At 45.9% G+C, this 27691-nt stretch overlaps 1 protein-coding gene and 1 pseudogene across 4 annotated transcripts in view; both read right to left on the bottom strand.

The window, feature by feature from the left end:
* Positions 1 to 10899, bottom strand: part of LOC137302385 (arf-GAP domain and FG repeat-containing protein 1-like) — a 104692-nt gene extending 93793 nt beyond the window's left edge. For all 4 annotated transcript variants that reach the window (XR_010958454.1, XM_067972014.1, XM_067972013.1 and 1 more), the window contains exon 1: positions 10541 to 10899. Coding sequence is in view for 3 of the 4 variants with exons in the window: in XM_067972014.1 (XP_067828115.1) it covers positions 10541 to 10707 (167 nt within the window). In the remaining variant the exon portion in view is untranslated. The remainder of the gene's footprint in view (positions 1 to 10540) is intronic.
* A 16655-nt stretch (positions 10900 to 27554) lies between these two features.
* LOC137302565 (U1 spliceosomal RNA) lies at positions 27555 to 27691 on the bottom strand (annotated as a pseudogene).

A 27691-nucleotide genomic window follows, 5' to 3' on the forward strand; every position in this document is an offset into this window, starting at 1 on the left:
GAGAGTATTCCATCACACTCCTGACTTGTGCCATGTAGATGGTAGAAAGGCTTTGGAGAGTCAGGAGGTGAGTCACTCGCCGCAGAATACCCAGCCTCTGACCTGCTCTTGTAGCCACAGTATTTATATGGCTGGTCCAGTTAAGTTTCTGGTCAATGGTGACCCCAGGATGTTGATGGTGGGAGATTCGGCGATGGTAATGCCGTTGAATGTCAAGGGGAGGTGGTTAGACTCTCTCTTGTTGGAGATGGTCATTGCCTGGCACTTGTCTGGCGCGAATGTTACTTGCCACTTATGAATTCAACCCTGGATGTTATCCAGGTCTTGCTGCATGCGGGCTCGGACTGCTTCATTATTTGAGGGGTTGCGAATGGAACTGAACACTGTGCAATCATCAGCGACCATCCCCATTTCTGACCTTATGATGGAGGGAAGGTCATTGATGAAGCAGCTGAAGATGATTGGGCTTAGGACACTGGCCTGAGGAACTCCTGCAGCAATGTCCTGGGGCTGAGATGATTGGCCTCCAAAAACCACTACCATCTTCCTTTGTGCTAGGTATGACTCCAGCCACTGGAGAGTTTTCCCCCTGATTCCCATTGACTTCAATTTTACTAGGGCTCCTTGGTGCCACACTCGGTCAAATGCTGCCTTGATGTCAAGGACAGTCAATCTCATCTCACCTCTGGAATTCAGCTCTTTTGTTCATGTTTGGACCAAGGCTGTAATGAGGTCTGGAACCGAGTGGTCCTGGCGGAACCCAAACTGAGCATCGGTGAGCAGGTTATTGGTGAGTAAGTGCCGCTTGATAGCAATGTCGACGACACCTTCCATCACTTTCCTGATGATTGAGTATAGACTGATGGGGCGGTAATTGGCTGGATTGGATTTGTCCTGCTTTTTGTGGACAGGACGTACCTGGGCAATTTTCCACATTGTCGGATAGATGCCAGTGTTGTAGCTATGCTGGAACAGCTTGGCTGGAGGCGGAGCTAGTTCTGGAGCACAAGTCTTCAGCACTACAGCCGGGATGTTGTCGGGGCCCATAGCCTTTACTGTATCCAGTGCACTCAGCCATTTCTTGATATCACGTGGAGTGAATCGAATTGGCTGAAGACTGGTTTCTGTGATGGTGGGGATATCGGGAGGAGGCCGAGATGTATCATCCATTCGGCACTTCTGGCTGAAGATGGTTGCAAACACTTCAGCCTTGTCTTTTGCACTCACGTGCTGGACTCTACCATCATTGAGGATGGGGATGTTTACAGAGCCTCCTCCTCCCGTTAGTTGTTTAATTGTCCACCACCATTCACGACTGGATGTGGCAGGACTGCAGAGCTTTGATCTGATCCGTTGGTTGTGGAATCGCTTAGCTCTGTCTATAGCATGTTGCTTCTGCTGTTTAGCATGCACGTAGTCCTGAGTTGTAGCTTCACCAGGTTGGCACCTCATTTTTAGGTACGCCTGGTGCTGCTCCTGGCATGCTCTTCTACACTCCTCAAAGAACCAGAGAAGGTCGAAGGTTTGATTCCAGTTCTGTGCTGAGTTAACTGATCTCAACTCTGGGTGGTGCTACAATTGGCCTCAGTACCTGTGAGTTAGGAAGGAGTGGGGAAAATAAAATAAGGTCCCTGCTCCTGAGGACAGGTCATTGGGCCCTGTCAGACACATGCATAAACATACACACACACATTATATATATACATATATATATATATATATATACACACATGCACACAGCACTTGAAGGTATTCAGGAAGGTATTCACACAGGAAGGTATTCAGTACCTATAGGACTGTACCCCAGAAAGAAGATAGCACCTTCAGGAGAGGGTAGGTGGGGAGACTATTAAAGATAAAGGGAGGAAAAAAAAGATTGGCTTGTTCGGCTAAATGGCTTTTCCCTGTTCCCAAGAATTCTTATGATGCTATTACTGCAACTCTATTGAGTGGTAACCAACAGCTGAGCAGCAGAAAGCCACTATCAGAGACATAGGATGGGTGAAAGTGTGTGACCACTCAATGACCCAACTGAGGGCGACACATAATGTCATAAGCTCGCCAGACAGAAGCTTTGACAGTTCCTGTCATCTGATCTCGAGACTGGAAAGATGCCTGTGATCGTCACACCCTGTATTAGCAGTGCATGGATCCTGAAAGCACCTTGATTAAAAATAAATGCTCCATGAGTCATATTGTGGACTAATTAAATTAGCTCTCAAGATAACAGAGCATCACAGATTATAGTTGAATGTATTATTAGATTCAGCCACACAATATATTACATTCCTGTTTCCACAGAGTCAGCTTAGTCAGGAGGGAGCAAATTAAAACCCTACTTCAGAATTTGAGCACAAAGTCTAGATGGTCACTCCAATGCAGCACTGAGTGCTGCTACGTTGGAGGTGTCATCCATTTGATGAGACATAAAACCAAGGCCCCATCAGCCTGTTCTGGCGGACGTAAAAGATCCCTTGAATATTTGAAGTGCTGGGGAGATCGCCCAGGGACCTGGCCAATATTTTTACCCTCAACCAACAACAAAAAGACAAATATCTGGTCCTTTATCTCATTTGCTGTTTGTGGGACCTTGCTGTACACAAATCGGCTGCCGTGTTTGCCTGCAGAACAACAGCAACTATGCTTCAAAAGTAATTCATTGGCTGTGAAGAGCATTGGAACGTCCCTGGGGATGTGAAAGGACCAAATAAATGCAAGTTTGTTCTTTCATAAGGAGCAGGAGACAAACACAACGGTCCCAGTGGTAGTATCAGTGTAAGTCTCCCCACCTCACACATACAGTTCTCTATGTTAGCTTACTTTATCTTCCATCGATACAAAAATTTTGAGAATTTCTGTCACACTTCGGGTATTGCATTTAAAGTGTCAAAGGTTTTTTTTAAAATAGAAAGGCAGGCAATTATTTCATGCTGGAGCTGGAAATGTACAAGCTTCTGCCTAAATTCCAATGTCGGTTGTTGCTTCCTGCTGGTTTCTTTTGACCTGGAGCGTGAAATTTACAAGAAATTTGCAAATCTCCAAACTTCCCTCTCCAAATAGCAATTAACCTCTGACTCGCCTCACCATTAGGTTTTGAGGCCTTAAAGAGTCAGGCCACCTTTAAACACGACTCAGTCACAATAATACATTATGCATTACATGCCGTAACACTCCCTGCTATTATAAAACAAGGAACGCCATGGGGGATATATATCTGAATCTGCAGTACGGTCATTCTCTTTCTTTCTCCATCTGTCTGTCTAACCCTCTCTGTCTCCCTCTGCCCCTCTCTCTCTGACAATACATCAGATATCGTGGAGCAGGTATATTGAAGTTTTGACCTGTTTCTGGTTCCTAGTGACAAACTGCACTGAATTTCAATTTGATACATCAAAGTAAAACCTCAACAGATCAAAGTGCTTTTGCGTTTCATTCACCGTCTTCCTGCTGGTTCCGCTCTTCTGAACTCTCACACACAGGCCTCCCACTGCCCTAGTTCATGTACCTGTCCAGTGTTCCTAAACCTTTTTCTTCTTCATTCATGGGATGTGAGTGCCCATTCCTAATTGCCCTTGAGAAGGTACTGGTGAGCCGCCTTCTTGAACCGCTGCAGTCTGTGTGGTGTGAAGGTACTCCCACAGAGCTGTTAGGTAGGCAGTTCCAGGATTTTGACCCAGCAACAATGAAGGAACGACAGTATATTTCCAAGTCAGAATGGTGTGTGACTTGGAGGGGAACGTGCAGGTGGTCTCCTTATCTAAGGAAGGATATACTTGCCTTGGAGGCAGTGCAACAAAGATTCACAAGATTGATTCCTGGAATGAGAGGGTTGTCCTATGAGAGATTAAGTAGAATGGGCCTATACTCTCTGGAGTTTAGAAGAATGAGAGGTGATCTCATTGAAACTTATAAGATTCTGAGGGGGCTTGACAGGGTAGATACTGAGAGGTTGTTTCCCCTGGCTGGCAAGTCTAGAACAAGGAGGCTTAGTCTCAGGATAAGGGGTCGGTCATTTAAGACTGAGATGAGGAGGAATTTCTTCACTCAGAGGGTTGTGAATCTTTGGAATTCTCTGCCCCAGAGGGTTGTGGATGCTGAGTCATTGAGTATATTCAAGACTGAGATAGATAGATTTTTGGACTCAAGGGGAATCAAGGGATATGGGGATCGGACAGGAAAGCAGAGATGGGGCCAAGGGTCAGCCATGATCTTACTGAATGGTGGAGTATGGCTGACTCCTGCTCCTATTTCTTATGTTTTTATGGTGGTGTTACCACACATCTGCTGCCCTTGTTCTTCTAGGTGGTAGAGGTCGCGGGTTTGGGAAGTGCTGTCGAAGAAGCCTTGGCAAGTTGCTGCAGTACATCTTGTAGATGGTACACACTGCAGCAACCATGCGCCGGTGGTGGAGGGAGTGAATGTTTAATGTGGTGGATGGGGTGCCAATCAAGCGGGCTGCTTTGTCCTAGATGGTGTCCAGCTTCTTGAGTGTTGTTGGAGCTGCACTTATCCAGGCAAGTGGAGAGTATTCCATCACACTCCTGACTTGTGCCTTGTGGATGATGGAAAGGCTTTAGGGAAGTCAGGAGGTGAGTCACTCGCTGCAAAATACCCAGTCTCTGACCTGCTCGCGTAGCCACAGTGTTTATGTGGCTGGTTCAGTTAAGTTTCTGGTCAATGGTGACCCCCCAGGATGTTGATGGTGGGGGATTCGGTGATGGTAATGCTGTCGAAGGTCAAGAGGAGGTCGTTAGATACACTCTTGTTGGAGATGGTCATTGCCTGGCACTTGTCTAGCGCGAATGTTACTTGCCACTTATCAGCCCAAGCCTGAATGTTGTCCAGGTCTTGCTGCATGCGGGCATGGACTGCTTCATTGGGAGGTTGCGAATGGAACTGAACACTGCAATCATTAGCAAACATCCCCATTTCTGACCTTATGATGGAGGGAAGGTCATTGATGAAGCAGCTGAAGATGGTTGGGCCTAGGACACTGCCCTGAGGAACTCCTGCAGCGATGACCTGGGGCTGAGATGATTGGCCTCCAACAACCACTACCATCTTTCTTTGTGCTAGGTATGACTCCAGCCACTGGAGTTTTCCCCGATTCCCACTGACTTCAATTTTACTAGGGCTTCTGCATGCCACACTCGGTCAAATGCTGTCTTGATGTCAAGGGCAGTCACTCTCACCTCACCTCTGGAATTCAGCTCTTTTGTCCATGTTTGGACCAAGGCTGTAGTGCGGTCTGGAGCCGAGAAGTCCTGGCCAAACCCAAACTGAGCATCGGTGAACTGATTCAACAGCTAAGAGGTGAGTAGGTGGTGATCAGCAGGAGGTTTCCTTGCCCATATTTGACCTGATGCCATGAGACTTCATGGGGTCTGAAGTCAATGTTGAGGACTCCCAGGGCCACTCCTCCTGACTGTATACCTCCGTGCCGCCACCTCTGGTGGGTCTGTCCTGCCGGTGGGATAGTGATGGAGGAGTCTGTGACGTCGTCTGAAAGGTATGATTCTGTGAGTATGTCTGTGAGCTTGATTAGTCTGTGGGATAGCTCTCCCAATTTTGGCACAAGTCCCCAGATGTTAGTGAGGAGGACTTTGCAGGGTCGCCTGGGCTTGGTTTGCCTTTGTCATGTCCGGTGCCTAGTGGTCCGATACCGGGTGGTCCGTCCGGTAGTATTTTTATTGAGTCTTTTAGTAGCGGGATTGTACAACTGAGAGGCTTGCTAGGCCACTTCAGAGGGCAGTTAAGAATCAACCACATTGCTGTGGGTCTGGTGTCACATATAGGCCAGACCAGGCAAGGACAGCAGGTTTCCTTCCCTAAAGGACATTAGTGAAACAGATGGGTTTTTACGACAATCTGGTAGTTTCATGGTCACCATTACTGATACTAGCCTTTTATTTCAAATTTTATTTAATTAACTGAATTTAAATTCCCCAGCTGCCGTGGTGGGATTTGAACTCATGTCTCCGGATTATTAGTCCGGGCCTCTGGATTACTAGTCCAGTGACATAACACTACGCTACCATACCCTTAACACCTGGCACGTCTTGGCTCAATATAAATGTTTTGGCAGCGTCCTCCATTAGCGCTTTAATACTCTCGGCTATTACTCCTAATTGAACAGTCAGATCAAGACCGGGAGTCAGAACGGGCAGCTCCGTATTCCAATAAAGATGGGATTGTCAGCTTGAATTTAGGAGGTGAGGCTGCATAGATAATGTCTATTTTCAGCACTGCTCCGTCATCTCAAATTGCTATAACCACTCATGGCCGACCTGTACTCACCAGTGCTCCACCCTGGTATTATACAGCTCAAAACACGCTCTTCAGACACAAGTTTGTTTTTTGCAGTTCGAGTGGAAGTAGCACAAAAATTTCATACACACACCATGACGTTTCACTGTAACCCATTGACACAGCACTGTATTCGATTACATATTTATATATTGGGGCTGTACAATCCCTGTATATGTGCTATATACAGAGCAGATTGTATATTATCCCTTCCACTGCTCTCCTGGCTGGCCTCTCATCCTCCATAAACTTTGGTTCAAAAAAAATTTCTGTGGCTCAGTGTCAATTTTTGTCTGATCACCTTTCTATGAAGCACTGTGGGATATTTTTCTAAGTTAATGACGCTATATAAATGCATGTTGTTGTTGTTGTGCATGTCCAATACTCACAGTATATTGTATATTTTCTCCGCATATGCACTATATTTTCAGTATACGTGCTATACTCAGTAGTCTTGATATATTGCGTATTATCCCTGCATATGTGCTATAATCACAGCATGCACCGTATATTCCCTGTATATGTGCTATACGCATAGTATAAACTGTATATGCTCAGCATACTAAACGTGATCCCCATATACTGTACATAATCCCTGTACAGGTGCTATACTCTCAGTACACTATATATGATCCCTGTATATGTGTTAATACTCTCACTGTACTATATATGAACCTTGAGTACTGTATATGATCTCTGTATACATGCTATACCCAGTATACTGTATATAATTGTTCTATATTGTATATGATCCTGTATATGTGCTACACTCTCACTGTACTGTATATGATTCCTGTACACATGCTATACTCTCACTATATTATATAAGATCCTTGCATATGTGCTGAACTCTCAGTATAAATTGTATATGGTCTCTCTATACATGGTCCCTGCATACTGTATATAATCCCTGTATACATGCTACACTTGGTATACTGTATAAGATTCCGATATACCATACATGGTCCCTGTATACTGTGCACAGTCCCTGTATACTGTATATGGTACCTGTATACATGCTACACTCTCTGTATATTTAATATGATGCCTGTATATGGGCTACACTCTCACTATGTGTAGGTGCTGTACTCTCACTCCACTGTATAAGATCATAAAATCTCTGTATATCTGCTACACTCTCATTATACTGTATATGGTCTCTCTTTACGTGCTACACTCTCAGTATACTGTATACGCTCCCTGTTTACTGAATATCCTCCTGTATATTGTATACGGTCCAAGGAGACAGCTCCCGCGTACATCCCTGTTTAGTGTATATTGTCCCAGATTACTGTATATGATCCCTGGATACTGTACATGATCTGATTACTGCATATGATCCCTGTATACACTCCAGTTTACCATGGTCCCTGTATACTGTACATGATTTGATTAATGTATATGCACCCTGTATATGCTCTCTCTAAACTGTATATGTTCTCTGTACACTGTATATCCCAACTGTATACTATATATTATCCCTATATACTATATTATCTGTTTACAGTATATGCTCTGTCTACTGTATATGCTCCCTGCATACCATATATGATCCTTGCATTTTGGATATGGTCCCTGCCTACTGTACACAATCCATGTAAACTGTATATGCTCCCTGTATATGATCTGTTTACTGTATATGTTCCCTGCACTGTATATTGTGCCTGCATATTGTATATCATCCCTGTGCACTGTATCTGCTCCCTCCAAACTCTATCTGCTCCCTGCACTTTATATACCGATATGATCTGTTTAATGTATATGTTGTCTACATACTGTATATGGTCTGTGTACCGTACATGATCCTGTATACTGTATGTGGATCCTGTATATGATCCATTTACTGCATACGATCCCTATGTACTGCATACGAACCCCATGTACTTTCTACACTCTCTGCATACTGCATATGATCCTTGTATACGTGCTATACTCACTATACTGTATATGATCCCTGTACATGTTGCACTCAGTATACTGTATGTGATTCCTGTATACGTGCTTCACTCATGCTGTACATGATCCCTGTATATGTGCTGAATTCTCAGTATACTGCATATGGTCCCTTTAAACATGCTACATTCTCAGTCTACTGTATGTGATCCATGTATACTGTATATAATCCCATACATGCTACAGTGTATTGTACATGGCCCCTGTATATTGTATATGAGATGCTGTATACTTTATACATTCCGTGTACTGTACATGGTCACTGTATACCATATACAGCCCCTGTACGTGATCCCTGTATACCATACATGGTCCCTGTATACTGTATATTGTCCCTGCATATGGTATAGTATGTTGCTGTATATCATTCCTGTACGTACACCATATATGATCCCCATTTACCGTACTTGATCCATGTGTACTGCAAATGCACCCTGTGTATTGTATGTGATCCCCTTAAACTGTAAATGCTCCTTTTATTGTGTGTGGTCCCTGCATACTGTATACGATCCCTGCGTACCGTATACGCTACTTTAGCACCGTGTCTGCTCCCCGTTCAATGCAAATGCTCCCTGTACCCCGCATGCACTCCCTATTGACTGCATGCGCTCACTTTATCCTGTACACACTCCCTGTTTACAGTACACGGTATATGATCACTGTACACTGTATATACTCTCTGTACACCATATACATTCCCTGTACATGCTCACTTTACATGGTCCCTGTACACTGTATACACTCACTTTACACAGTCCCTGTGTACATGATATATGATCACTGTACTTGCTCCCTGTAAATTGTATACATTCCCTGTACACCGTACACGCTCAGCTTACACGGTCCCTGTACACCGTACACGCTCAGCTTACACGGTCCCTGTACACCGTACACGCTCAGCTTACACGGTCCCTGTGTACGCGCTCACTTCACACGATCCCTGTGTACGCGCTCACTTCACACGATCCCTGTGTACGCGCTCACTTCACACGATCCCTGTGTACGCGCTCACTTCACACGATCCCTGTGTACGCGCTCACTTCACACGATCCCTGTCTACGCGCTCACTTCACACGATCCCTGTGTACGCGCTCACTTCACACGATCCCTGTCTACGCGCTCACTTCACACGATCCCTGTCTACGCGCTCACTTCACACGATCCCTGTCTACGCGCTCACTTCACACGATCCCTGTGTACGCGCTCACTTCACACGATCCCTGTGTACGCGCTCACTTCACACGATCCCTGTGTACGCGCTCACTTCACACGATCCCTGTGTACGCGCTCACTTCACACGATCCCTGTGTACGCGCTCACTTCACACGATCCCTGTGTACGCGCTCACTTCACACGATCCCTGTGTACGCGCTCACTTCACACGATCCCTGTGTACGCGCTCACTTCACACGATCCCTGTCTACGCGCTCACTTCACACGATCCCTGTGTACGCGCTCACTTCACACGATCCCTGTCTACGCGCTCACTTCACACGATCCCTGTACACGCTCACTTCACACGATCCCTGTACACGATCCCTGTGTACACGCTCAGTTCACACGATCCCTGTGTACACGCTCACTTCACACGATCCCTGTACACGCTCACTTCACACGTTCCTTGTACACGCTCAGTTCACACGATCCCTGTGTACACGCTCAGTTCACACGATCCCTGTGTACACGCTCACTTCACACGATCCCTGTGTACACGCTCACTTCACACGATCCCTGTGTACACGCTCACTTCACACGATCCCTGTGTACACGCTCACTTCACACGATCCCTGTGTACACGCTCACTTCACACGATCCCTGTGTACACGCTCACTTCACACGATCCCTGTGTACACGCTCACTTCACACGATCCCTGTGTACACGCTCACTTCACACGATCCCTGTGTACACGCTCACTTCACACGATCCCTGTGTACACGCTCAGTTCACACGATCCTTGTACACGCTCACTTCACACGATCCCTGTGTACACGCTCACTTCACACGATCCCTGTGTACACGCTCAGTTCACACGATCCCTGTGTACACGCTCACTTCACACGATCCCTGTGTACGCGCTCACTTCACACGATCCCTGTACACGATCCCTGTGTACACGCTCACTTCACACGATCCCTGTACACGATCCCTGTGTACACGCTCACTTCACACGATCCCTGTACACGCTCACTTCACACGATCCCTGTGTACACGCTCAGTTCACACGCTCCCCGCACACTGTATACGATCACTGTAGACGGCGGGAGGGCGGGCGGTACTCACAGGATGCCCGAGCACGATGTACAGACGAAGCTGCCGACGGTGATGTCGATGTAGGTCGGGCCGCGCTGCTCGCACTCGAAGCACTGCCGGTTGGGGGCCCGCGAGCCCAGCTCCCGCACCAGCTTCAGGTGCTTCTCCTCCTGCTTGCGGCGGGCCGTGGCCGACATGCCGAGGGCCTGGAGCCTGAGGCCTTGGGTCTTGGGAGGGGGGGGTCGGAAGGCCGGCAGCGGACGGCGGGTTCAATTATTTTTTTCTTCTTCTTCTCTATTTCCCCCCCACCCCCCAACCAACCGAACTCTCTCCTCAGAGCCGAGGCGCCGCCATGTCCGTCAATCAGCCAGCGATGGGCGGGGCTACGGCGCGCCGCCCGGGGTGAGGGGCGAGCACCAGGAACCGCGGCCAGCAAACGCAACCGCGAATTCAAAACCTGCACCCACCCAAAATACATTTAACATTCACAGCGTTTTTAACCTCTAATCTAATAAAAAAAGTTCTTTTTAAAAAACACTTATAGCATTTTTAACCTTTAATCCAGTAAAAAAAAAGTTATTTTTAAAAAACACATATAGCATTTTAACCCCTCATGTAATTTAAAAAGTTATTTTTAAAAAACACATATAGCATTTTAACCCCTCATGTAATTTAAAAAGTTACTTTTTAAAAACATTTATAGCATTTTTAACCCCTAATGTAATTTAAAAAGTTATTTTTAAAAACATGGCACTCTAACCCTTAATCTAATAAAAAGTTATTTTTTAAAACATTTCTAGCATTTTTAACCCCTAATCTAATAAAAAGTTATTTTTTAAAACATTTCTAGCATTTTTAACCCCTAATCTAATAAAAAGTTATTTTTTAAAACATTTCTAGCATTTTTAACCCCTAATCTAATAAAAAGTTATTTTTTAAAACATTTCTAGCATTTTTAACCCCTAATCTAATAAAAAAGTTATTTTTAAAAACACTATTAGCATTTTTAACCCCTAATGTAATTTTAAAAGTTATTTTTAAAAACATTTATAGCATTTTTAACCCTAATCCAATAAAAGTTATTTTTAAAAACATGGCATTCTAACCCCTAATCTAATAAAAAGTTATTTTTTAAAACATTTCTAGCATTTTTAACCCCTAATCTAATAAAAAAGTTATTTTTAAAAACACTATTAGCATTTTTAACCCCTAATCTAATTTAAAAAGTTATTTTTAAAAACACTATTAGCATTTTTAACCCCAATCTAATTTAAAAAGTTATTTTTAAAATCACTTATAGCATTTTTAACCCCTAATCTAATTTAAAAAGTTATTTTTAAAATCACTTATAGCATTTTTAACCCCTAATCTAATTTAAAAAGTTATTTTTAAAATCACTTATAGCATTTTTAACCCCTAATCTAATTTAAAAAGTTATTTTTAAAAACACTATTAGCATTTTTAACCCCTAATCTAATTTAAAAAGTTATTTTTAAAAACACTATTAGCATTTTTAACCCCAATCTAATTAAAAAAGTTATTTTTAAAATCACTTATAGCATTTTTAACCCCTAATCTAATTTAAAAAGTTATTTTTAAAATCACTTATAGCATTTTTAACCCCTAATCTAATTTAAAAAGTTATTTTTAAAATCACTTATAGCATTTTTAACCCCTAATCTAATAAAAAGTTATTTTTTAAAACATTTCTAGCATTTTTAACCCCTAATCTAATAAAAAGTTATTTTTTAAAACATTTCTAGCATTTTTAACCCCTAATCTAATAAAAAAGTTATTTTTAAAAACACTATTAGCATTTTTAACCCCTAATGTAATTTAAAAAGTTATTTTTAAAAACATTTATAGCATTTTTAACCCTAATCCAATAAAAGTTATTTTTAAAAACATGGCATTCTAACCCCTAATCTAATAAAAAGTTATTTTTTAAAACATTTCTAGCATTTTTAACCCCTAATCTAATAAAAAAAAGTTATTTTTAAAAACACTATTAGCATTTTTAACCCCTAATCTAATTTAAAAAGTTATTTTTAAAAACACTTATAGCATTTTTAACCCCAATCTAATTTAAAAAGTTATTTTTAAAATCACTTATAGCATTTTTAACCCCTAATCTAATTTTAAAAGTTATTTTAAAAAACACTATTAGCATTTTTAACCCCTAATCTAATTTAAAAAGTTATTTTTAAAAACACTATTAGCATTTTTAACCCCAATCTAATTTAAAAAGTTATTTTTAAAATCACTTATAGCATTTTTAACCCCTAATCTAATTTAAAAAGTTATTTTTAAAAACACTATTAGCATTTTTAACCCCTAATCTAATTTAAAAAGTTATTTTTAAAAATACTATTAGCATTTTTAACCCCAATCTAATTAAAAAAGTTATTTTTGTAAACACTTATAGCATTTTTAACCCCAATCTAATTTAAAAAGTTATTATTAAAAACACTGATAGCATTTTTGACCCCTAATCTAATTTAAAAAGTTATTTTTTTAAATGCTTATAGCATTTTTAACCCCTAATCTAATTTTAAAAGTTATTTTTAAAAACACTTATAGCATTTTTAACCCCTAATCTAATTTTAAAAATTATTTTTAAAAACATTTCTAGCATTTTTAACCCCTAATCTAATTTTAAAAGTTATTTTTAAAAACATTTATAGCATTTTTAACCCCTAATCCAATAAAAATTATTTTTAAAAACATGGCATTTTAACCCTTAAACTAATAAAAAGTTATTTTTAAAAACATTTCTAGCATTTTTAACCCCTAATCCAATAAAAGTTATTTTTAAAACATTTATAGCATTCTAACCCCTAATCCAATGAAAAAAGTTATTTTTTAAAAACATTTCTAGCGTTAACCCCTAATCCAATAAAAATGTTATTTTTCAAAACATTTATAGCAGTTTTTAACACCTAATTTAATAAAAGTAATTTTTAAAAACATTTTTAACCCCTAATCTAATAAAAAGTTATTTTTAAAAGCATTTATAGCAGTTTTATCCCCTAAGCTATTTTTAAAAAATTATAACATTTTAATCCCTAATCTAGTAAAAAACGTTATTTGTTTTAATATTTATATCATTTTAAGCCCTAAACTGTTAAAAAGGTTTTTTTAACATTTATAGCATTTTTTAAAACCAAAACCTATTAAAAATGTTTCTTTATAACTTTCATAGCATTTTTAACCCTTAATCTATTAAAAATAGTTCTTTTTAACATTTATAGCATTTTGACCACTAATCTACTAAAAAAGGTTATTTGTTTTAACATTTAGAACATTTTTAACCCCTAATTTATTTTTAAAAGTTTTTATTTAACATTTCTAGTTTTTGTAACAAGTATCTCTGTAACCTCCTCCGAGATCTCTGCACTCCTCTAATTCTGGCCTCTTGCGCAGGCCCAATTTTAATCGCTCCACCATTGGCAGCCGTGCCTTCAGCTGCCTAGGCCCTAAGTTCTGGAATTCCCTCCCTAAACCTCTCCGCCTCTCTCTCCTCCTTTAAGACGTCCCTTAAAACCAAGCTTTTGGTCACCTGTCCTAATACCTCCTTACGTGGCTCGGTGTCGAATTTTGTTTGATAATCGCTCCTGTGGGACGTTTGACTACATTAAAGGCTCTATATAAATGCAAGCTATTGTTGTAATCTATTAAAATAGTTTTTTTTACAATTATAGCATTTTTAACCCCTAGTCTATTAAAAATGTTTCTTTTTAACATTTATAGCATTTTTAACCCTTAATCTATTAAAATGGTTCTTTTTATCATTTATAGCATTTTTTAATATTTTTCTCTGTAACCTCCTCCAGCCCTACAACCCTCCGAGATCTCTGCACTCCTCCAATTCTGGCCTCTTGTGTCTCCCCTCTTTTAATCGCTCCACCATTGGCGGCCGTGCCTACAGCTGCCTAGGCCCCAAGCTCTGGAATTCCCTCCCTAAACCTCTCCGCCTCATTGCCTCGCTCCCCTCCTTTAAAAAGCTCCTTAAAACTTACCACACCTGTCCTTATATCTCCTTATGTGGCTCGGTGTCAAATTTTGTTTGAAAACGCTCCTGTGAAGCGCCTAAGGATGTTTTACTAGGCGCTATATAAATGCAAGTTGCTGTTGTAATCTATTTAAAATTTTAGCATTTTTTAAAACATTTATAGCATTTTTAAGCCCTGATCGATTAAAAAAGTTATTTGTTTTAACATTTATATCATTTTAACCCCAATTTATTAAAATGTTTTTTTCTGAACATTTATAGCATTTTTTAACCCTTAATCTATTAAAAAAGGTTCAGATGATGACTTCGATGGGCCAGGCTACAGAAGAAGGCTGATGGGCGTACACCACCAAATGTTTGGTGCACTGGAAAGTCTGCCAGAAAGCCTGCACACAATGTCAAGGGGCATGGAGGAGTCCAGCTCCAACTTGGCACAGGACTTTGCGCAGAGCTTGGAGCCCATCCTTTCCCACATGGAACGGGTGGTCACCTCCATCAGCACACCTGTGGAACCCACCATGATGCAGCACAAACATCCGCCATCCAAGGTCTGACTGCTTCATTTGGAGCTCAGACTGCTGCCTTGGAAGCTCAGACTGCTGCGATCCTTGCCATGGAGGGAGTGCAGCGAAGGTTCACCAGACTGATTCCTGGGATGGCAGGACTGTGGTATGAGAAGAGATTGGGTCGACTCGGCCTGTATTCACTCGAGTTTAGAAGAATGAGAGGGGATCTCATTGAACCATATAAAATTCCGACAGGGCTAGACAGACTGGAAGCAGGGAGGATGTTTCCCTTGGCTGGGGGGTCCAGAACGAGGGGTCACAGTCTCAGGATACAGGGTAGGACATTTAGGACCGAGATGAGGAGAAATTCACTCAGCGGGTGGTGAACCTGTGGAATTTTCTACCACAGAAGGCAGTGGAGGCCAAGTCACTGAATATATTTAAGAAGGAGCTAGATCGATTTCTAGACACAAAAGGCATCAAGGGACATGGGGAGAGAGCGGGAATATGGTACTGAGATAGAGGATCAGCCATGATCATACTGAATGGCGGAGCAGGCTCGAATGGTCTACTCCTGCTCCTATTTTCTATGTTTCTGTGTTTCTCATTTCGAAAACCAGCCTGCGTACCCTTTAATTTTGTACTTGCCATTATTTCTCAAGATCAGAAAATCCCCTTTGGACATCGGAAACACTTTACTTCCTGTTGTTTGGATCTTTGTAAATGGCGGGTCTGGAATAACTTTGATATTAGGTAGAGGTCGGGATTGAGGGAGGGGGGTGCGGTTGGGGTGGGCGTTGCCAAGGATACTGCACAGCCTCTCTCTAATTTTCCTGCCCACATTTTCTGTAATTCCTGTTATTTTTAAATCACGTGCAGTAACCCCACAGTCTGACTGTAAGCCACACTGTAGATGAAGTGTCCACTTTGCCAGATATCTGTATTGTGTCCGTAAGAAAGAACTTGCATTTATATAGCGCCTTTCATGACCTCAGGACGTCCCAAAGCGCTTTACAGCCAATTAAGTCCTCCAGCAGATTACCAGGGATTGCTGAGGTGCCTCCCCAGGAGAGCGGCAGTGGTGCCATGGAAGACAAACCTGCTGTCCTCTCTCTCACTCGGGAAGACAGCATTCCTACTTCCACCCCTGCCACTCCGCCAGTGCCCTTGCTGTTGCCTGTTAGCCAACCGGCCCAGACTGCTGCAGCCCAGGCCGAGATGGCGCAGTCTGAAGCCGGGCCCTCCTGGCCCAGAGCTGCTCAAGGTCGCCCTCCAAGGCCATCTGCACGCTCCTCAGTTGAAGGTCAGCAGCCTCCCACCACCCATGCTCCAACCACTGGGGGAGCGCCTCGTAGGAGCACTAGGAAAGGTAAAGGCACACGAACGACAGGCACTAAGGGAATGGACAAGGGTGAATATTCTCACGCTGTTTCAATCATTTCATGTGTTAATTTGTAAATTTGAATTTGAATTTGCATTTGGTGTTCTGTGATGAGCTGAGGGCAGAAGCAATGGGGCCGATTTTCGGGTGGCCGAGCGGGTGCGTTGGGGGCGGGGGGGCTCCGAAAATGGCGGAATCCCAGAGCGGGTTCGGAGACCGGCTCCAACCTGCTCACTTCCGGGTTCCCCAATGACGCGTTCGGGTGCGCGCGCAGCTCCCGCATGCTGGACTCGCATCGGCAATTAAAGCCGACGGAGTGATAATTTAGATACTTATTTAGCTATTTGAGATACTTGACAGACCTCATTGAGTGGAGGTTTTGTCAGGGGTGCAATTTTGAAGGATCCTCAGCGTGTTTCCCGTGCTGTGGGAAACACTCCCTGTCAGAGCAGACGTGTTTCAGCCAGCAGCCAGTGGGAGATGCAAAGTTTGACAGTTGTGGGGGGAACCTCATTTATTGCAGCAGGGCACTCTGTCACTTCAGACAAAGTTTTGGCTGCAACACCTTTGTCTTTCCACTCAAAATTATTAATTTCTACCCTAAACTCTGCTGTGCAGACACATTGACCTACTTTGCGGACCCCCTCAAACTCACACCGTCAGGATGGGGGGGCGCCATGACTGTATTCGTCACTTCATCCGAGGACGAGCAGCATCACCGGCCTCGCCAGGCACGCCGTCCACCTCCGCCACGTGGAGCTCCACAACACAGTGCTGCGTCACAGGCACCTGCTCAAAATAGTCGTGCAACTACACATACACCCACTGTAGGGTGACCCAATGGGTGGCATCAAGTGTGGGTGCTCATGGTGAACCTCATGAAAGGGACTTATTACACAAGCCAGTCAAGAATGGCCAAGACGTGGCAGTTGTGGTGACAATAATAATATTTAATGTGCCATTAACAAAAATCAAATATAAATAAAAAGCATGACAAACCGTCAAACACCCTTGTGCATCCCCTTTGTGCTCACAAAACCTTTGCCTTATGCTTCCGACTACTCCTACATGGTGCTTCCCCTGTGGATGCAGCAGAGGTAGTGGCAGGTTGCTCTTGTTCATGCCCTGACCGATTGGATGCTTTGGGCCTACACCCTCTGGGTTTCAGTGCCCATGAGGGCCCCTCCAAAGACTGCTCCACCTGCACCTATGCAGGGGCAGACTCGACCACCTGGAGAGGAGGCAGCATTGAGGGTACTGGTTGAGAAGGGGGCTACGGTTGAGACGTGGGGGCGCTTTGAGTGGCGTCCCCACTTCCATGTCCCCTTTCGCCATCATCCCTCTCCTGGGCCAGGCCCACATCAGTCCTACCACCCTGCTGGACAACAGTTTGGAGGACATGTGTGAAGCCTTGTAAGGCCAGTGCAAGTGTATCTGTCTGCCTGTTTAAGGTGGCAGAAAGTTGCTCACCCTGAGTCCGAAGGGCTGTGGTCAGGGCCTCAATGGACTCATTGGTGAGCCGTGCTTGAAGCTCGATGGAGGCTAGCCTTCCCTCCATCGCAGACATTCCTGCACTGACCCGCGACACTATCTCAGAGATGCCCTCACGTCCCTGTGACAGTATCTTGGAGATCCCCTCCTGTACCTGTGCCACCATTCCACTCATGCAGGAGTTGGACTCCTCCATCCTCTGCGTGATTGTGGAGAGTGTGGCTCAGACCCTCCTGCTCAGCGTCCGTGAGGACGATCTGATGTTGTGGCCCCCCCTCCGGTCCACGCACTCGCCCTTGCATTCTGGTCTCTCTTCTCCTATAAGGGGAGAAAGTAGAGAGGCGTGAGTGAGGGATGGTGACGTGGCCAGCCGCTGAATGCATCGGTTTGGGTGAGGCTGACCGTGAAAGATGCATCAGAAGGTGAGTATGAGACAGAGCCATGAGATTGTATGAGGATTGGTTTGAGTGGTAGTGATGGGATGAGTACTGGGGAGGTGAGTAAGTGCAGGTAAGTTGAGGATGAGGTTTGAGTGGGTGTGAGGAGTGATGTGATAGAGTAGTGTTGGCAGTGAAGAATGAGTTGTGGGGTGGGGGCGGTGATGTGGAAGATGGAGTGTAGGAGAATGAGTAAGTGTGCTCACTTTGACTGACCTGGTTAGGTCATTGAAGCGCTTCCTGCACTGGATCCAGGTGCGGGAGACGTTGCTGCTGCTGGTGACCTCCTCTGCCACCTCGAACCAGGCCTTCTTGGTGGCAGAGACAGGCCACTTCCTCCCGTCCGCCGGGTAGAAAATATCCCTCCTCCTCCTCACCTGGAGTGAGGCATCACTAAATCTGGGATCAGCCTTTTCCCTGGGCTGCTCCATTCCGTAAATTTGGGTGTTTGCTCCAGGAGCAGCATTGGAGGACTGCCCCTTTAAATAGGGCTCCTCCAGCTGACAGCCTGTGATGCGGGTGCACAGTCCGCCCGCTGCGCAGGTTTACAACAGGAAACCCGGAAGCCACATCAAGTGGCTCCTATTTACCCACGATCGTGTGTGGAACGGACTAATTTCACCGGGCGGGTTACCCACATGTCCAATCACCACCCCCCCCGCTCACCCGCGGCCATCCCGCCTCCCTGGTAATATCGGGGCCGATGTGTAATCACAAGGAGGACGATTTGATGGTCATGTGGGAGTGGAAAGATAATGAGTGTGGGACTGTTGGTGAATGGGGAGGTGTCGTTGAGGTTACTGGTATCGCTCATTAATCATCTGATCATGCAGAGACCTGGCAGACTGGGCCTGTCTACCTCGTAGCCTCTTCCTCCACTTTCTCCTTCTCCTGCTGCACTTTCTCCCTCTCCTCCTCCACTCCCTCCTCCGCCTCTTCCTCTGGCTCAGGTTCTTGACGGGTAGGCGGTGGCGAGGGCTGTTCCCTCATGATGGCAAGGTTGTGCAGCATGCAGGATATAACGACAAATCTTGATACCTGCTCAGCTGAGAACGGACGATGTTCCATGTGGCGGCACGGCTCTCGTTGCGGGCCTGCTCTGCACGTGCGCGCGTGCGTTCCTGACCAGAGTCATGAGCCACTTCATGAGGGGATAACCCTTGTCGCCCAGCAGCCAGCCTTTGACTTGCTGCGCTGGTTGAAATACAGGTGGCACAGAGGACTGCCGCAGGATGAAGAAATCATGACTGCTGCCAGGATGGCGGGCATTCACCTGGATGATACGCTGCGTGTGGTCATACACCAGCTGCACATTGAGGGAGTGGAATCCCTTTCTGTTCATGAATATGGCCGAGTTTAGATTTTGGAGCGTGCATGTCGATATACCTGCAGTCAATGGCACCCTACACCACGGGGAAGCCCTAGAATGTGAGCAAATCCTCCTGCTCGCTCCTGCTGCTTGACTCTGGCAAGTGGGAATGAGATGAACCTGTTTCTTAGTGCATACAGAGCCTCAGTGACCTCCCTCACACAGCAGTGTACTGCAAACTGCGAGATGTTTCTTACATCGCCGGCAGCAGCCTGAAAGGAGCCAGAATTTAAGCGTCATGGTTACCTCGACAGCCACAGGCAGTGCTGTCCTTGCCCTGCTTTGAGGCTGCGGTTGTGGCCGCAGCAGTTGACAAATCTCAGTCACGGCCTCTTTAGTGAACCGCAGCCATCTGATGCACTGGTCATCGCTGGAGTTGAGATATGACAATTGGTCCCCGCAGACCCTCCTTGGATATGGCCTCCTGCTGAGTGCCCTGCTCCTCCTCCCTCTTCGACCAGCTTGTCCTGCTCTGCGTGGCCTCTCTTCATTCTCCCAGTCATGTCCAATTCCCAGAGGAAGCCGTAGCAGGCCGCCCATGTCAGAAAGCAACCTCGTTCAGCACAATATGTTAAATGCCATTAAAAGTACAGCGAGACCAGCCAGACCACTCTCTATAGAATATTGAAACTTTATCCAAGTATAGGAAATGACCATAAACACGTACAATTGCCCCAGCGGCCAGAATAAATAATCCAGCAACTAACCTGTAAGTACTTCATAATCCCTTTAAATAGCGCTGGTGAGGGGGGAGGGGTCCTTCATGCCATTTAAGTCCTGTTCAGCTGTGTGAGGTTAAGACAGGGCGTTGGCTGGTGCGTGGAGTTCCGAAATGACACTGGCTGCTTCAAATCAGCATTGCGCACTGATGCGTGTCATAATCTCCCTACTCTTTACATGCTGCTGACAGTCGTTAGGTTCGCGTGCGCAAACACCTTTACCAAGATGGCGTCCTGCGCACTTCCCATCGGACAAGTGCGCGCGCATCTCGGCCGCCATTTTTTGGGCTTAGGTGTCCGGATAGCGCCTGCAAAACAGGTAGCACATGGCCCAATTTCGCCCGCTATATCTTTAGACATCCAGGGAGCTCTAGTTTTAAATGCCCTTTCCTTTCCCCTTCTTAGGGATGTGTCTACTCTGTACCTGAGCCAACTCCTCCTGGAAGGCCTCCCATTGTTCAACTACTGTTTTCCTACCAATTTTTGATTCGAATCCAACTGGACAAGATCCCTTTTTAACTCTTTGAAATTTGCCCTCCTCCAGTTAAGCATTTTCACATTTGATTGTTCCTTGTCCTTTTCCATAACTATTCCAACCCTAATGATATTATGATCGCTCTTTCCCAAATGCTCCCCCACTGAAACATGCCCCACTTCATTCCCCAGAATTAGATCCAGCACTGTTTCCTTCCTGGTTTGGCTAGAAACACACTGTTCCAGAAAGTTCTCTTGAATACATTTCAGGAATTCCTCCCCCTCTTTGCCCTTCACACTGTCACTGTCCCAGTCTATATTGGGATAATTGAAGTTCCCTCATTATCACTACTCTTATATTTGGTTACAGCACGGAAGGAGGCCATTCGGCCCATCGAGTCCGAACTTTCTTGCATCGTTCTGTAATTTGCCCTTTAATTTTCTCTGCTATCTCTTTCCCACTATTTGGTGGCCTATAATATACACCCAGTAGCGTGATAGCCCCTCTATTGTTCCTTAATTCTAACCAAATAGATTCTGTCTTTGACCCCTCAACTACATCATCCCTCTCCAGTGCTATAATAGTTTCTTTGATCAATACTGCCACCCCCCCTCCACTTTCTTTTCCTCCCTATCTTTCCTGAATACCTTGCAGCCAGAAATATTAAGTAACTAATCCTCCCCTTCTGTGAGCCAGGTCTCTGTTATTGCCACTATATCATGTGCTGACGTGAGTCTGCAGCTCACCAACCTTATTTACCACACTACGTGCATTAATACACATGCTGTAAACACATTTGCCCCCTGTCTGATCCCTCCTATTTCTGAACTATTCGTTACTCTAGTGCTATTTGTCCCTCCCAGTCCTCTGTGCACCTTGTTTCTCCTCTCTAATGTTTCATCCTGGTGCCTATCCTGCTGCCAAATTAGTTTAAACCCTCTCCCACAGCAGTAGTTAACCTCCCCGCGAGGACATTGGTCCCAGCTCTGTTGAGGTGCAAAGCTTCCATCTTGAACAGATCCCTCCTGCCCCAGAACTGGTCCCAATGCCCCTGGGGTCTGAAGCCCTTCCTCCTGCCCCATTGCTCCAGCCACGCATTAACCTGCTTTAACCTGCTATTCCTAAACTCACGAGTGCGTAGCTCTGGGAGTAATCCAGTTAACTTTTACCCATTGTGTACTGTACATGTATGGGAGCTGACACTGTGACACACAGAGACAGAGAGAGAAGGAGAGACAGGGATATAGAGAGAGAGAGACAGGGACAGAGAGGGAGACAGGGACACAGAGAGAGAGAGAGAGAGAGAGACGGGTGCAAAGAGAGACAGGGACAGAGTGAGAGAGGCAGGGACAGAAAGAGAGACAGGGACAGGGATAGAGAGAGAGAGAAAGAGAGACAGATGCAAAGAGTGAGACGGGGCAGAGTGAGAGAGACAGGGACCGAGAGAGGGAGAGAGAGAGAGAGAGGGACAGAGAGTGAGAGAGAGGCAGGGCCAGAGAGAGTGAGAGAGAGTGAGTCCAGTGCAAAGAGAGAGACAGGGATAGAGTGAGAGAGACAGGGACAGAGAGAGATGGACAGAGAGATATTGGGGGGAAAATTCAATAGGGCCTATTATTGGGTGCGGGTAGTGTGATCCGCTATTAACCCGCCCCCGATGGCCCCTGTGCAGGCACGAGACTTTCGTCTGGCCTGAGGACTTACCTGCAAGTAGCGTTGACACAAGGATCTAATACAATTCTCACTTTTCACCAGCAGGGGAGCCCCAATCTCTTAAAGGGTGGATGTCTCTTCAAATCTCTTAAAGGTAGCTTTATCCTACTATTCCGATACTCCTATCCTACAGGAGATTTGCTAAAAATAACAGTCTGCTGTCTGCACGGAGTCTGAACGGAGATCAGACATCGCACACGTAAAACACAGATGCAGGTCCCGTCCCTATGTTTACACACTGATGAGTTATGTTAAAACATTGAATAAAGGTTGCGCACCACTAAATCCCACATCCTCCTATCTGTACTCCGGACCTCACCAATCTGCTAGTCTGAGTTTGTACCAGGTCTACGAGAGTGCATGCACCAAGGTTCTCTGCTGATGCACTAGCGGCCTTGGTGCAAGAGGTGGACAGAAGGAGGGACATCCTATATCCGCAGGGGGAGGGGGAGTGTAAGAGGCCCTCCAGACATATGCCCAAAAGGCAGTGGGAGGCAGTAGGGGATGAAGTCAATGCCAGGCGCACAGCATCATGAACATGGATACAGTGCAGGAAGAAGTTCAATGCTTTGACACGAGTGGTCAAGGTGAGTGAGGTCTCCTACCAACTACACCACTAGCCCCATCCATTGCTCCACCCACTACACCCCCCATCACCCACATACCAACAAACTCTTTCCATCAGTACTCAACTCTGCCAATCAGATGCTTCCTCTCACCCTTACACATTACCACTGTTGCAAGCCGCCCACCCACAACTCACAGGCCACACACACTGGCAGCTATTCAACCACGACAGGCACATCACCCAGACACATGTCCCGCTTTCTAGCAGGAGATGGTGGCGCATAACAGGAGGCAGCAAGTGGCAGTGGCATTTAGCCCTCGAGCCTGTTCCGCCATTCAATGAGATCATGGTGGACCTGTGACCTAACTCCATATACCCGCCTTAGCCCCATATCCCTTAATACCCTTGGTTCACAGAAAGCTATCAATCTCAGATTTAGAATTCACAATTAAGCTAGCATTAACCGCCATTTGCAGAAGAGCGTTCCAAACTTCTCCCGCTCTTTGTGTGTAGAAGCATTTCTGAGCTTCACTCCTGCACGTCCTGGCTCTAAATGTTAGGCTATGTCCCTGCGTCCTAGTATTCAAGTGTAGCAGACCTCCAAAAACAGTTACAAATGTCTGGGCAGCCAGAAGCATTAATCCAACCACTAACCTGTAAAACCTGCATGGTCCCTTTAAATAGCGCCGGTGGGGGGGTCCTCCAGGCACTCTAAGACACGTTCAGATGGTCGGGGTTAAGACTGGGCGTTGAGTTGAGCATTAAGTGCCAAAATGGTGTCTATCACTTTAAATCAGCGTTGTACACTGATTGTATCCATTTTCTCCCTACTTTACATGCTTCTGGTGTTTGGTATTTGTGCATGAGCCAATACCCATACCAAGATGGCATCCGTCGCATGTCACGCTGGAAACGTGAGTGCGCAGCCAAGACGCCATCTTGGATGCTCAAGAGGCCGCGTAGTGCCGAAACAACAGGTGCTACACGGCCCAATTTAGCGCCCACAGACAGGGGCATAGAGAGAGAGAGACAGGGACAGAGCGAGAGAGAGACAGGGACAGAGCGAGAGAATCAGGGACACAAGGAGAGACAGGAACAGAGAGAGAGAGAGAGACAGGGACAGAGAGTGAGAGAGAGAGGAACAGAGAGAGAGAGAGAGAGGAACAGAGAGAGAGAGAGAGGAACAGAGAGAGAGAGAGGAACAGAGAGAGAGAGAGAGAGGAACAGAGAGAGAGAGAGGAACAGAGAGAGAGAGAGAGATGGAGAGCGAGTTGGGGACAGAGAGAGAGAGAGAGACAGGAACAGAGCGAGAGAATCAGGGACACAAGGAGAGACAGGAACAGAGAGAGAGAGAGACAGGGACAGAGAGTGAGAGAGAGAGGAACAGAGAGAGAGAGAGAGGAACAGAGAGAGAGAGAGGAACAGAGAGAGAGAGAGAGAGGAACAGAGAGAGAGAGAGAGAGAGGAACAGAGAGAGAGAGAGATGGAGAGCGAGTTGGGGACAGAGAGAGAGAGAGAGAGACAGGAACAGAGCGAGAGAATCAGGGACACAAGGAGAGACAGGAACAGAGAGAGAGAGAGACAGGGACAGAGAGAGAGAGAGGAACAGAGAGAGAGAGAGAGAGGAACAGAGAGAGAGAGAGAGATGGAGAGCGAGTTGGGGACAGAGAGAGAGAGAGAGAGACAGGAACAGAGAGATAGAGAGAGAGAGAGGACAGAGAGAGCGAGAGAGACAGGGACAGAGAGAGAGAGGACAGAGAGAGCGAGAGAGACAGGGGCATAGAGAGAGAGAGACAGGGACAGAGAGTGTGAGAGAGAGAGAGAGATGGAGAGAGAGATAGGGACAGAGAGAGACAGGGACAGAGAGAGAGACAGGGACAGAGAGATGGAGAGAGAGATAGGGACAGAGAGAGAGACAGGGACAGAGAGAGAGACAGGGACAGAGAGATGGAGAGAGAGATAGGGACAGAGAGAGAGACAGGGACAGAGAGAGAGAGGGACAGAGAGATGGAGAGAGAGATAAGGACAGAGAAAGAGAGAGAGAGAGGGACAGAGAGATGGAGAGAGACATAGGGACAGAGAGAGATGGAGAGAGAGATAGGGACAGAGAGAGAGAGAGACAGGGACAGAGAGAGACAGGGACAGAGAGATGGAGAGAGAGATAGGGACAGAGAGAGAGAGAGACAGGGACAGAGAGAGACAGGGACAGAGAGATGGAGAGAGAGATAGGGACAGAGAGAGTGAGAGGGACAGAGAGAGAGTGAGAGGGACAGAGAGAGAGAGAGAGGGACAGAGAGAGAGAGAGACAGGGGCAGAGAGAGAAACTGGGACAGAGAGATGGAGAGAGAGATAGGGATAGAAAGAGAGAGAGACAGAGAGAGAGGGACAGAGAGATGGAGAGAGAGATAGGGACAGAGAGAGAGAGACAGGGACAGAGAAAGAAACTGGGACAGAGAGATGGAGGGAAAGATAGAGACAGAGACAGGGATAGAGAGAGAGAGCGAGGGACAGAGAGAGAGAGGGACAGGGAGAGAGAGAGACAGGAACAGAGAGAGAGATAGGGACAGAGAGAGGGACAGGGACAGAGAGAGAGAGAGATGGAGGTGACAGGGTTAAATGGGAGAAGTGCAGCATCCAGTGTAAGAGTTGATGTGCACACAGCACCAACCTGGGCCCGATCAGGCTCTGGGGGCCTCCAGTGTGCAGTCAGTCAGCCTGCCCTGTTTGCAGCCTCTCGAGCAGGGAGTCAAAAGTGGATAAATTTGTAACCAACCCCCAATTTGTGTCCAAATAACTGCTGCTGAATTTGGCCCTCGACAAGTGCCAGGATGTGGGATCAGGCCCACTCTGTAAAATGAGTTTGACTCTTCCCCTCCCCTCTATCCCTCAACCCCCTCTCTCCCTCACCCGACCCCGCCTCTCTCTCCCCCCAGCCACCTCTCTCCCCACCCTCTGTCTGTCCTCCACCCTCCCTCTCTCCCTGACCACCCTCTCTCTCCCTCAACCTTGTCCTGGGGAAAAGAGCCTCTCTCCTTCGGCCCCCACTCTTCCCTCCCCCTCGTCCTGGAGAAAAGAGCCTCTCTCACACCCCAACAATGTCAGAGACTGGGGCCACCATTTTGTTTCAGATACTAGGCCACCATTTTGTTTCAGATGCTGGGCTGCCATTTTGTTTCAGATACTGCGCCACCATTTTGTTTGATACTGGGCCACCATTTTGTGTCAAATACGAGGCGGTCACTTTGTTGAGTTCCAGCTGAGCTCCTCTGCTCACGGTCAGTCTCGCTGGTTTTGTAAATTTCCTATCCAGTCTCCCAAGTAAGACTCGGTTCAATAGACGGATCGGCAGGATCCGGGAGGGCGTTGGGGCCAATCTTTATTCAATATTTTAAAAACAATAACAACAGTTTTTTAAAAAGCAATAATGACGACATCAGGGCCTCAGCTGAAGCGAGATGTCGAGTTTTATCAACACAGCACAGGGGCACTTATTACAGAGTCCGACTCCTCACTGGGAGAGACACATATTGTACACAGGGGGCTTGAGAGACAAGCTCTTGGGGGGGGGGATTTTAAACCCCAAGAACGGGTGGGTTGGGGCAGGTGGGAGTTGTTCTTTTTGGGTTGCAACCGCAAAATTTTCAGACTTTGCATTCCCAGTGGGAAGCCTGGACTTTTCCGCCCTGACGTTAAACCCGGAAATAAAGCCGGGTTGCGGTCGCTACCCAAAAAACAACTATTTTCAACTCCAACCCACCCCAAACCCACCCCGATCTTCGGGTTTAAAATCACCCCCTTACTGACAGCGTTAGTTCCATATCAGTGTTAGAGTTCTGTGTAGACCCTGCTGTCCACTGCAACCTGAGAGAGCGAGAGAGGGAGGGAGAGAGAGGGAGCCATCAAGGCCAATATGTGCCTCTTTCTCTCTCTCTCTGTCTGTGCTCCACCCTCCCCTGATTTTAACCCAGTCTGCCCGTTAAGAATGGGCCGAGAGTTGGACGGAGAGTAAAATGGGGCTCCCACTAGAGTGTACTACAGCCCTTCAGAGTTGCTGGGGAACAGACCGGGGTTGGGGCTCTGGGTCTGTGTTGAGATGTAGCTGGCTGGAGCACTGATGAGAATCACTCATTAACCAGCCCAACTGGAGGGAGAGTTTACAACAATGTGTTATCTCTCCGTTTGCACGCACAATGTCAGGCGATGGTAAATTCCGATTGGTTTGACAGTACGAGTAGGAGTTTATTTTCTGGATATTCTTACGGAAATAAAAGCAGATTATTTTTGGCGCTGATGTTCACAATATCATATGTTGCTAGTAACTATGGAAAATAACTGCAATTCTATCACAAAACATTTCTATTCTTTCAGTTATAAACCAGGGGAGAGCGCGAACGCAGTCCCCCACTACCACAAATTTTGCAGTCGAGTATCCCGCATTTGGGGACATTGCAGGCGTCAGCACACCCGAAGTGCAATGGGCTAGCCTCGTCCTGGGAGAACCTCCTCTTTTTTT

Source organism: Heptranchias perlo, chromosome 35, assembly GCF_035084215.1.
Source record: "Heptranchias perlo isolate sHepPer1 chromosome 35, sHepPer1.hap1, whole genome shotgun sequence".
Classification (NCBI taxonomy): Eukaryota; Metazoa; Chordata; class Chondrichthyes; order Hexanchiformes; family Hexanchidae; genus Heptranchias; species Heptranchias perlo.